The 12,269-nt window shown below is 40.3% G+C and overlaps 2 protein-coding genes across 3 annotated transcripts; one reads left to right on the plus strand and one right to left on the minus strand.

The window, feature by feature from the left end:
• The first annotated feature begins 2,720 nt into the window (after positions 1–2,720).
• Positions 2,721–4,875, plus strand: LOC132977531 (THO complex subunit 7 homolog). Its single transcript, XM_061042157.1, has 8 exons — positions 2,721–2,762; positions 2,982–3,102; positions 3,183–3,310; positions 3,550–3,636; positions 4,171–4,228; positions 4,317–4,383; positions 4,484–4,553; positions 4,700–4,875. Exons 1-8 carry the CDS (start codon positions 2,744–2,746, stop codon positions 4,759–4,761), a joined length of 612 nt encoding a protein of 203 aa, XP_060898140.1. The 5' UTR covers positions 2,721–2,743; the 3' UTR covers positions 4,762–4,875.
• LOC132977530 (interferon-induced GTP-binding protein Mx-like) lies at positions 3,830–11,534 on the minus strand. Of its 2 annotated transcripts, none has more exons than XM_061042156.1 (11): positions 11,264–11,534; positions 11,027–11,181; positions 10,534–10,672; positions 10,246–10,444; positions 10,042–10,120; positions 9,635–9,757; positions 8,718–8,859; positions 8,482–8,640; positions 6,234–6,310; positions 5,845–6,018; positions 3,830–5,741 (listed from the first exon to the last, which is right to left on the minus strand). In XM_061042156.1, exons 1-11 carry the CDS (start codon positions 11,517–11,519, stop codon positions 5,517–5,519), a joined length of 1,728 nt encoding a protein of 575 aa, XP_060898139.1. In that variant the 5' UTR covers positions 11,520–11,534; the 3' UTR covers positions 3,830–5,516. The 2 variants fall into 2 exon arrangements, with proteins under 2 accessions (XP_060898139.1, XP_060898138.1); XM_061042155.1 differs by having other exon boundaries at positions 5,845–6,111; positions 11,264–11,420.
• Positions 11,535–12,269: the final 735 nt, after the last annotated feature.

The raw sequence follows: 12,269 nt of genomic DNA on the forward strand, positions 1-12,269 counted from the left end.
CATCCATCAGGAATCTCTGTGTAAGTCTGCATTGCAGCTTAATCATGTCGTGAATCCAGTTGTAAAACTTGTTAACTTGATACGAGCAAGGGGACTTCAGCATCGTCAGTTTATTATGTTCCTGGAGGAAACTGATGCGGATCATCAGGACTTACTGTACCACTCTCGTGTCCGCTGGTTAAGTTTGGGCAAAGTGTTTCAACGAGTGTGGGAGCTGAAAGAGGAGATCAGCGCATTTTTGGAGTTAATGGGGAAATCCGACGAATTTCCTGAGCTAAGCGACAAGAACTGGCTTTGTGACTCTGCATTTGCTGTGGACATATTTTCACACATGAATGAGTGTAATTAAATTAATGCATTTGGAAATCAATTTGTACAATGAGCCTTGCATATTCATGCTTTGCTACCTGTTAAAGGCCAAATACTTTCATGTAATGGCTTTTACATGTCATTTATATTAGTTCACACAAACACTCCATCCATCTGTTCCTGGCCCGGCCCCTCTGTCAAATTTTAGAACCCATTGTGGCCCGCGAGTCAAAAAGTTTGCCCACCCCTGGTCTAGACCGTAAGAGTCGCTCAAAGCCCGCCCGCCCTCCCTCCTCTCCTCAGTCAGTACTGTGTGTGTGTGTGTGTGTGTGTGTGTGTGTGTGTGTGTGTGTGTGTGTGTGTGTGTGTGTGTGTGTGTGTGTGTGAGAGAGAGACTGAGGCTGGTGACTCGCAGTCTCGCTCGTTCAGTCAGTGTTTCGTTCACTGAACGTGCTGAGAGGAAGAGAGTGACTCAGAGGCGGAGCTCTCGTTCAGTTCGTTCAGCAAGTATGTCTTTCCATAGACATACTTGCAATTTATATGGTCAACATTATTATTATTTTGTATTAGATACAGTGATAATATTATATATTCATCCAAGGGGATTCAACTTTCCAATTAATTAATCTTGATTTTTTTTCAAGGTGTCAAGTTAATCCATGATTTATCTCCTCTCTTACATCCCATCTTAATCTTTTCTAAAGCTCCTGTGAGGACTTTCAGGCTGGTTATGAAACAGGCTGAAATTATTACTAATGCATCAAATCTTTATAACAAAAAAAGCATACCTGCACATCAGTGACAAGACTGATTATTTTTATAATTTTGTATTTTTTATATTGTTTATCATGTTATAATGAGGTATAATGCCATAATGACTCAGTTTAGTTGTGGTTAAGTCTTAAACTGCTGTTCGTTTAGCGACATATAGCGACTGTTAACAGGACTGCTTGGACGGTCGACGCATAAAGATAAAAGATCAAGATAAAGATAAACTTTATTGATCCCCCGTGGTGGAAATTTGTGCATTACAGCAGCTCCAGAAAACGGGACGGGAATATAATTATTAAAAATAAAAATAGAAGTTAAAATCAAATCAAACATATTTACATCAGTTAAATAAAAAACTACAATAATGTAAAATGACACAGTAACTACACAGGAAAGGGTTTTGTTCTTTAAAAAACACACACAGTGTGTAGCATGAGGTGGTGAAGCTGTTAAAGAGTCTGATTAAACAGTCTGACTGCAGGTGGGATGAACGACCTGCGGTAGCGCTCTGTCTTGCAGGGTGGGTGTCTCAGTCTGCTGCTGAAGGAGCTGCTCAGGGCCCCCACAGTGTCATACAGGGGGTGAGAGGGGTTGTCCATGATGGATGTCAGCTTCACTAATGTCCTCCTCTCACCCACCTCCTCTACAGAGTCCAGAGGACAGTCCAGGACAGAACTGGCCCTCCTGACCAGTCTGTTCAGTCTCTTCCTGTCTCTCTCTGTGCTCCCTCCTCTCCAGCAGACCACTGCATAGAAAAGTGCAGACGCCACCACAGTGTCATAAAAAGTCCATAGCAGAGTCCTGCACACTCCAAAGGACCTCAGTCGCCTCAGCAGGTGAAGTCGACATTGGCCCTTCTTGTACAGGACGTCGGTGTTGTGTGACCAGTCCAGTTTGTTGTTGAGGTGAACACCCAGGTATTTGTACGTCTCCACCCTCTCGATGTCCAAGCCCTGGATGTTCACCGGTGCAGTCTGGGGTGACTGTGGAAGTCAATCACCATCTCCTTTGTCTTGCTGGCGTTGAGCTGAAGGTCGTTGAGCTCACTCCAGTCGACAAAGTCCATGATGACCTGCCTGTACTCCTGTTCGCTCCCCTTAGACACACACCCCACGATGGCTGTGTCATCGGAGAACTTCTGCAGGTGGCAGCTCCCAGAGTTGTAACAGAAGTCCGAGGTGTACAGGGTGAAGAGAAAAGGGGAGAGAACTGTCCCCTGCGGGACCCCTGTACTGCAGACCACCATGTCAGACTCACAGTCCTGAAGCCTCACGTACTGTGGTCTGTTGGTGAGGTAGTCCGTTGTCCATGCAGCCAGGTGACAGTCCACTCCCGCCCTCTCTAGCTTCCCCCTGAGCAGTGCAGGCTGGATGGTGTTAAAGGCACTGGAGAAGTCAAAGAACATGACCCTCACAGTGCTGCCGGTGTTCTCCAGGTGAGTCCAGGATCTCTGCAGCAGGTAGATGACGGCGTCATCCACCCCGATGTTCGGCTGGTAGGCGAACTGCAGAGGATCCAGATTTGAAGTCACCAGGGGACGGAGGTTGTTGAGGACGATCCTCTCCATGCGCACTAAATAAGATTAGTGACAATATAGTTGACTTTTAAAAGACAGCAGGATTGTTACAATATTTTGTTCAATAAAGTTATAATACCTATAGAAATGGGAGCTGTTACAGATGGTAAGCTACTTTGCAACTAATTCATTTCAACTCACTTGTAAAATAAATTGGTATAAATGTGTGCCGAAGCTACTGTTGGATCTATATACACCCAGTTACACATCCTAGACGGTAATATTACCACTTAAAGCAGCCTGTTTACAGAACAGCAGCCATGTTGGCTAGCTAACAGTTAGCATTCTGCTATATCTGAAAGGTTGTTTGTTTCCCGACTTTCAGATGAAGTTATTCGAAAACGTCTTCTTATTGACGGAGACGGGGCTGGTGATGACCGCAAAATCAACTTGCTGCTCAAGAGTTTCACTAAATGGTGCAACTCGCCTGGGACCCCTGAGGAAGGGTACGTTAGTAGTTACATGAGACCTAAGTCCTGGACTTTGTCACCTATTAAAGTGATTCACAAACAGCCTCTCTTCTCAGGTTCACGCAGTACCAGAGGATGTTGGGCACACTGGCCCAGTGTGAATTCTCCATGGGGAAGACTTTAATGGTATACGACATGAACCTTCGGGAAATGGAGAATTATGAGAAGATCTACTCTGACATAGGTGGGAAATGAGGATTTTATGACCCTGGTCTTTAGCATCCACACACCCCTTTTTGTTTAAGTCTGCACACATTAACATCTTATCATTAACCTATTTGAATACTTGTGTTCAACAGTTTGGTTCATGTTCTTTCATTATGCACTACATCACTCTTAACTTGAAGAACTGGGCCACTATAGTAACCATCCCAGTATGTATCATTGTGGTAAACTAACCTCATCTCAACCTTGACATTTCAGAACAAAACATCACGTCCGCTCATGAGAAGATAACCGAATGCAAAAAAGAAATTCAGAGGGCAAAGAGAATAAGAAAGAATCGCCAAGGTAATGATCAATAATATTGAACTATTGGGACTTGCCTTTGCAATTATTTACTAATTTAATTCAGATAAGTCTTGAAAATAGTGAGTAATCACTACTGAAAATAATCTGAAAAAGTATGGTTTAATGTTTTCCTTAAATGTAAACATGAATTTTAACACAGAACATTTAATTTAACACAGAACAGCAACATCAGATGTTATGGCTCACGAAAAGTTTATTCAATAGTAATTCATACAAGTACTTTTAAGTCAAACCGTATACAACACATTGTACAAACAGCCAAAGGAAAATACCCAGGAGCTTTAAAGAGTGATCACAGATGGAGAGACAATGCATCAAAAGCCAAACAATATGAGAAATCAGATTGAGATTTAAGAGAAGGTAAAAGAATTGGAGTGTTTAGCAGGGATTTTTTCATTCTTGTTGGAAACCAAATGTATCAATCAGTTAAGATTTAATGCTAACAATATAAATACAGAGTTGTATTATTTGTGGTTAGTGTCACACATTCACATTTTCATTATTTCCTTTCAGAGTATGATGCTTTAGCTAAGGTTATCCAGCAACACCCGGACCGACATGAAACACTGAAGTAAGTCACTCTATTATATTTGTATTCCTTTTTTTTTTAACCTGTTTTGTCTATGATTATGTACTTAATTTTGTTTGATCCTCTACAGACAATTGGAGGCGCTTGACAAAGAGCTCCAGCAACTGTCTCGAATCAAGGAAAATGTAGATGCAAAGGTGAGGCTAAAACTATATTCTATTCCTTACGATTCAAATCTGTTATTTCTTGAACCGCTTGTGATATCTAATTTTGAAATCTCCTTTTTCTCCTACGAAGATGGAGTTAAGAAAGAAGCAGTTCCATGTGCTACTCAGTACTATTCAGGAACTACAGCAGACTCTTGATAGTGAGTGTCCCTGTGTTGTGCTCGTTGGTCTGAAAGGCTATTTTTGTGTTGTGCTCATTCTTCCAGAAATTCCAAATATTAAGTGGTTAATCTGTAAAGTCAAGCAAATCTGCAAGTACCTCTCTAACCTTCTTTGTCTGTCACAGATGATGAGAAATCAGACAATGACGACAACAATCAGGGGAGCCCTGCTGGGAATGATGAATGAAGTCGTGGAGATACTGACTGAAGAACAATGAATCAAACCTTTAAAAAAAAAAAATGTGCATGTGTGTAGGACTACTTTTTGTATGAGTTTTTGAATAAAATTGACTTGCTCAAATCACATGTGCATTCAATTTATTAACCAACATGGTGACATTTTAGGTGTGTGTATGTTCGTATAAATGTAATGCCTGTTAGTGTCACTCAATTTGAGATTATACACTTACCATAGGTATCTGATAAAACACCCTCTAAAATGACATTGGTAATACACAAGAGATGTCACTCATAAAATAATTATTACAAAAACAAGTTATTAAAGAAGAGTGTATCTGGAGAAAATTACCAACCCTGCCTTTAATGGTTGAAAGAAGAAAGTCTTAATCATTGGTGGCGAACTAGTCTGGAATTCAGAACTTCTGAGAATGAAAGACTACATGTGCTAATTGATTGCATTGATCATTTTTAATCTACAAAATCCAAATATGTAAAAGAAAATCATGATATTCAAGGATTTAAACTTGTTTTGCTTTGATGCAGGTTTTTTTTTTTAAACATAATTTCCCTGTGAAACCACAGGGGGGGGCCAAGTGCACAGTAAGACTCAGGGCATGAGCCAGTTAGTTGAATAAAGTCGAACATAGCAAGAGAACAGCACCTTGTATCTGCATGGATTGAGGTTAAATAAATGAGACCGGATTCAAGGTCAGAATTCCTATGCACCATTCTTGCTGCTGTAAAAGGAGGTAAAAGGCTTTTCTAGAACTCCACCAGGTATGCACGGGCCCTCATGAGGCGTTTGAGGCGGCTCTGCAAATTGGCCCTCTTGCTGCCAATGTCGGCGTCCTCCTTTAAAAAGAACTCTAAATTCTTCTTTTCCTGAAGCACCTGCAGCATCTCCCTCTGCAGCTGGACAGCAGACTCCTGCAACATCTGGTAACGGATCACCATAGGGATCTGGTCTGCCAGACGCTGGCTCGCAATCTGAAGGAGGAAAATTACAACATTTTGAGAAGCAATGATCAGTGTTTAAATAAATTAGTTTTTATTTTTTGTTTCTAAATTGTCCTGCTATATTAAAGCTTACTTTGTAATATGATTTTAGGTGCAACATCAGCTCCTGAAGTGTAGCATGATTATCCGTACGGTACACAAGACTTTGATATCCAAAAGGTAGGGGGTGTTTTGGTATGGCGATATCATCATTCTCCTCATTCTCCTCTTTCTTTCTGTCACTCAAACTGCAGCTGTAGGTCCTGTCCTGGGAGTAAACAAGCAGCTCCATCTTGAACTGGGTTCTCAGAAAGGATTCAGCAGTGGATTCTTTGTCTTGTTTTATGGCTTCAATCTTTGCCTAAGAAAAAGATTCTGGTCAGTCTACAAACAAATAAGAAATACAGCTAATCACATTTTTAGAGCCAACAAAATCAACAATGGATATCAAACTACATTATGTGATTATGAAGTTCAGACTACCTTGGCTGTTTTCGCAAGGTTAGGAAATCCAGTGAAGCTACTCATGGCCAGCTGTACGAACACCTTCCTAACAGCCTCTAGAGGAAATGGAAAAGCAACGTAAAACAGGGGTTTGATTTTCAATGTGTAAAACATAAAACTTAAACAAATCTGTCATTTATTTATTTTAGAGCTGCACAATAACACAGAAAAAAGTTATTTCTGAAGAAAGAAACATTTCAGATGAAAATTCTAATAGCAATGACTGTTTATATATTGAATTACAAATAAGCAATCATGCTTAAGTTATTTCGGACTTCAACTCTATTTCCTCCTCCTTCTACCACGCTTAGTTTAGCCCTCTACCTTTGACTCTGGGACACCCAAATTAAAAAGAAGGGAGACGAGAGGTGGAGAGAGAACAGGTGGAGAGAACAGGTGGAGGGTCAGCTTCTTATTAACTTTAGGAATAGTCAGTTGTATAACTAAAATCAACTGTGTCTAATGATGCTCAAATGTATGTTTAATAAGCTTGAAAAGTCATATGGCATTACTATTGTTACTCACACAACACTACACTGTACATGCGCTGCTGGTGTGTTCACTCTGTGGTACATCCACTCCTTTTATAGCCCCTATACAACGCAACTGTATTAAACAGCAAAGGGAATAGGTGCCGCTAATAATGAGAATACACAATCAATTGTGTATTAAAATTGTTATTTAATACACAAGAATAAAGGGACGGTCAAACGTATTTCAGTAATATAGAAAGGAACTGTTATTTGGTTGGATACTTTCCATGAAGAATAAGTGGAAATAACTGAAGTCTTTGGCCAAATAGAAGTGAAGTTAATTTACTGTTTTAGGGCGCGGTCACACTGGCAATCCGTATTGTGCCCAACCACACTTCAACCCTAAAGTCCAGTTCGTTTGACCAGTGTGACCTCTCCGTATCGTGCTCAGGCACGGTACACTTCCTTGGCTTTGGCACACTTTGGAGAGGTGTGCTTTGGCACGGTACACTTAATGCACGAGCACGCGGGTACACAACGCTGACAGCCTTCATTATGGAGAAATCCAGAGTTTCATGGCTGTATCTGACTAACATGACTCAATATAAGACACAAAGTAGCTTTCATGTTCTCTGTGTTGTTCTCTGTGTTGTTCTCCGATGTGCGGACGCCGACTCGCGTCTCTTTTATTTTTAATTTATTTATGGCTGTATCTGATTAAAGTGACTCAAAATAAGCCGCAAAGTCAGTAAAGTAGCCCTCTGTGTTATTCTCCGATGTGCAGATGGGGACTCGACTGCACGTACCTTTTTAAAAATGTTCTCCTTCTTCAGTCCGCCTGTTTGTAAACTGAGCACGCTACATAATAGCATTAAGCATGCATGTGCTGTATTACGACGTTATGTACAAGATTATCATGCTTAGGCACAGTTAGTCCTGGTGCAGTGTGACCGGGCTGTGCCGGCAAGCGGGGGAATGGCGCGGCGGGGGACCAATCGTGCTTGAGTACGGTACGGATTACCAGTGTGACCGCGCCCTTAGCCTGTGAAATCTAGTCGATATGGACTAATCAATTTAATATCTTTTGCTTAAAAACTAGCTGTGTCAATTGAGCTTTGCAGAATTTTGTGTTAGCACAAAAACATAATCTGTGGACCCTAGATGCTTTGTCCTCATCGTTATTTTATTGTATTACCAATCTGCTGACATTTAAGGTCTTTGCTTTCCCCAAAACAATCTAATAAAAATGCCAGACAGGGAAAATGAAGGGGGGCAGATCTATGTATTACTAACTGAATGTATGTCCGCTCATTCATATGATCCATGCACTATGTGCTACTGTTATTGCATTGCTCTTAAATCTGCCTTTATTAAATTAACATTACAATTCCAAATGTTTCTATAAACAAATTACATCAGCTGAGGATCTTTAAGAGGAACGTTGAGAACATTGTCAAGAAATATTTACCAAAAAGGACGGTACTTTTCAACTGAATGAAAACTGTTTCCTTCATACTGTACACAAGTATGTGCTCTCTGCCACTCACTGGACTAGCTGCAGTGACTCCTGCCTAACGTGACATCATTTGCATTCATTTGCAATTCACTGAAAGAAAACCAGGAACAGTTTCACGCCTCTAAAAATAAGCACACTGACACGTTTCAGATCATTTGCTGGACATTGCAGGTCCTGAGATGTGACGATTGCACGTGCTCAAATGATATATTCATGCAGCTGTAATCCATTGATGTACCTCCTATATCTTTGAGTCTCTTGACAGCAGGCTCCTCCAGTTGTTTGATCTGCTCCCTGACCATGACCTCAAAGGTCTTGTAGTTGATGAAGCCCGGCAGTTCTCTTCCTCGGTACATCTCCTCATAGTTCGCCACCTCTCTCTCAATCCTGTTGTTGACTGCAACATATGAAAGCATAATTCAGAGTTCTGCTGCTGATTGACTGCTGTAGACCAGTTCTAAATAAGACACTCACACTTTTGTCCTGAAAGGTCCAGGTGGGCATTCCACTTCCCAAACTCTCTTCTGAGCGTAGAAAAGACGTTGAGCCTGTCTCCACACTTGAGCTCCTCCCCTGTAGTCAGACTGATGGCGTCCTGAGTAAACGCCGTCACTTTCTGCAGCAAACAGTAAAAGGCAGAAACTGTGTTTTATATTTTTCACATAAATAACTGTATTTCCTACGTGGTAGTGAGCAGTGATGTTGGCAGGTTTTCAATCAGTGTAATTATAGATAGTAATATTTATGTATGCTTAAAACAGGAACCTTGTTAATGCTAACAAGGCGCAATCAGGCTGAAATTCAGCCTAACTTCACAATCAGTTGTGCGACTCAAAAATTGGGTCTAAATCGGCCTTAAATTGTACAGTGTACATCAGGTTTAAGCCTGGAGGTTTGAATACTTCAAGTTTACATTTAGAGCTGACAGTGTTTTTCTTTATTAATCAATATCATACCCCAAAGACAAACAGAAGACTCTACTAATTGACTTTTTGGAGTGAAAGAATAACCTGTTTCTGATTTTTTTGATTTACTACTATTTTCTGCTTACATAACTGCTGTATACTATGAACTATGACACTTGAGGTTGAGTTGTTGTGCTGTAAATCAGCACTGCTGTGATCCTCTTCGACATTTGGCCTGTAGCGTTCAGGCTCCTCCTCCTTCGGTAACCAGTCAGTGAGTTGTTTTTTTGGCCATAAATGTTGAATTTTTTTTTTTATGTACATGATTAAACATTTATTTGTTGTAAACGGTGTACCGTTATTGGGTGCTTCCCCTAGGAGAATCTAAAGTGACATTTTGTATTTCATTATATCCAAGTTGCACATCACTGTGTGAGTAATAGCCTTTGTGGCTGGGAAAATGTTGTGCAAAGTGTCAGAGCTCACATCGATGAGGAAGACGATTCTCTCAGCTGCTTCAGATGGGGGTCCATTTCCATATCTCTCCAGCTCTGCACGGGTCTGTTCTAGCTTCTCCTCAATCTGCTCTTCAAGTCGAGGCAGAGATTTCTGCAAATCACACAAGGGTCAAAATTTTAACTCCAAATGTGAAATATCATGATTTATATTGTAATTTTTTTTTTTTTTAATTGACGCCTTTATTTAAGCGACAGGACAGTGGATAGAGTCAGACACTGACGAAAGAGTGAGGAGGAAATAACATGCGGGGAAAAGGAGCCACAGTTCGAAATTCAAACCCGGGGCGCTCGCTTTGAGGACTGGAGCATCTGTATACGAGGCAAACTAACCATTAGGCGACCAATGCCCTTAAACTGTCAAATAAAGTAAATCACCTCAATATGATGCACCAACTCAAGTGTGAGTTTCTCAGCCAGTTTAGGAACAGTCGCATGATCTTCATTGTAGAGAGTTCTGTAACATTAAAATAACACTACAGTAAGTACATTTTGCAAAATTGCAAACCACAGCACTGTAGAAAAAAACATAATAATGTATATATATATATATGTGTGTTAACCTAAAATGCACAAACTTACTGAAAGTGCACATGTTCTTCAAAAAAGGCTTTCTCTCTTTCTATCGCTTCAGGAAGAGACACCTTGTCAGTGATCTCCTTCTGCCCCCTGCACTTGACGATCATGTAGCCCTTCTGGAGGTGGATCACCTCGTTGTGGACGATGTCCAGCACTGTCTCTTCTGTGCCCTTGTCCACCAGATCAGGCTTGGTCAAGATACCTAAGAGGGACAACGGTGGAAACTATATAAGAGTTGGATAGACTACATACAAATTTTCCTCCTCTTGTTGCAAAATCAGCTTTGTTTACCCAGAGTCCTCTCTCCATCAGGATCCACCTCCTGGGCCATCTTCAGGGCCTCTGTGGTGGCTATGTCCACGTTACACGGAACAACCACCAAGCTGATGGTTTCTTGTCTTTTGATAAACTTCTGGATCAGCCTCTTGATCTGAAAATATAAATTCACACTGTGATAAATGACCCTATTCGTTTCACAGCTATGAAATCACTGTGGTCCTCAGGTCTATATTTTATCATACATGTTAATTTTATATCCCTGAAAAGCTTTTACCCTTGCTAGTGGCCATGTAAGGCATGTTTACTTTCTAGATTTTCACAGCAATATCAATTGCTCTTCAGTCATTGCTGAGGTGTTGTGTATGGGTTGTTAGGATTTATGTCCTGGCCAATCAAGTTAATCCACAGACCTCACTGTCAATTTTATTCTTCTTGAAGAAACTGGCTACCAAAGAGTCTATCAAAAACAGCTGTTAGCTTCCTATGGGACACTGAACAAGTTCACCTGGTCTCCGATGTTCTCCGGTTGTCCCTTAACAGCCACCCTTGCGATGCCAGGCAGATCAATAAGCGTCAGGTCTGGAACATCAGGAGAGGCGATTTCCAGACTGATGAGGTCATCACTTATCCCCACGCCGACCCCGGCCATTTCATCCTGTGCTGTAAGGACAGGGCACAAAGTATAACCATCATACAGTACTCCGGTTTTTAATTGTGGGTTTAATAATACTGTACACTGCACCTTCTCTTATTTTTTTCTCCACATCTGCAGGGTCTTCTATTTCTTCTTCATGGTTCTGGTAGCTTATCTTTCCGAACCATTCCTCTCCTTCTCTCTTTCGCTTCATCTTCAATTCAAGAGGGCATCTTGTTACAATGCCTGAATAAATAAAGAGTGAAAAAAGACAAAGAGGATATATTCTGAATGAAATCCAGTGTGCTAAGAAAAACTGTAAAAGCAGTGCACTAACTCGCCAAAAATACAAATATCTTTTCATAGCCAAATTTTGATTAAAGGTAGGACCAATACCAATCAATCAACCAACCAAAACTACATCTTCAAAATATGTTCTATCTAAGATACAATGAAAGTCAACGGTAATGTCAATGTTTTCTTGGCAAACTCAATTCACTCAACTCAGCAAAAGAGGCAGGAAACAAGGATATATGTTTTAAGATACACGAGAGAAAGCGATATCCATTTGTAATAAGATCAAATCAATGTTATTGTCCCAGTAGGAAATAAACCATACAGACAGACACAATGCCTTATTATGTTAAATGATCTATTACTTATTAGCATTTATATTTACTGCTGCTTTAATAATATTTTTTATTGATAATATAATGATCAGTAATCACCAGACACTTATTTATCCTTTTAATGTGAAACTTTAGTGCCATAATGATGTGTAAAGAATATGATTTACTGACTGAGGGACTCTTTGATAATAATTCTCTATATAATATAGAAGAGAGGAAAAAACATGGTGAAAAGAATATGTAGGCTATATTATAATAATAGGAGTTGTTTGTGATCCATTTGATCTTTTGATATATATTAACAGATTTTTATGGTGAATCAAAAACTAATCATGACGTATAGCTTATGTAAAGTTCCGTATAGTGCCTATTTGGGTTATTAAACTCTGCTGATGTTGTAAAGTTTAACTGAAATCGGATCCACTACAGCGTTCAATTAATAATAACCGGCAAAGTAGCAGTCAGTAAAAAGACTTCCTGAAATC

Source organism: Labrus mixtus, chromosome 7 (genome assembly GCF_963584025.1).
Source record: "Labrus mixtus chromosome 7, fLabMix1.1, whole genome shotgun sequence".
Taxonomy (NCBI): domain Eukaryota; kingdom Metazoa; phylum Chordata; class Actinopteri; order Labriformes; family Labridae; genus Labrus; species Labrus mixtus.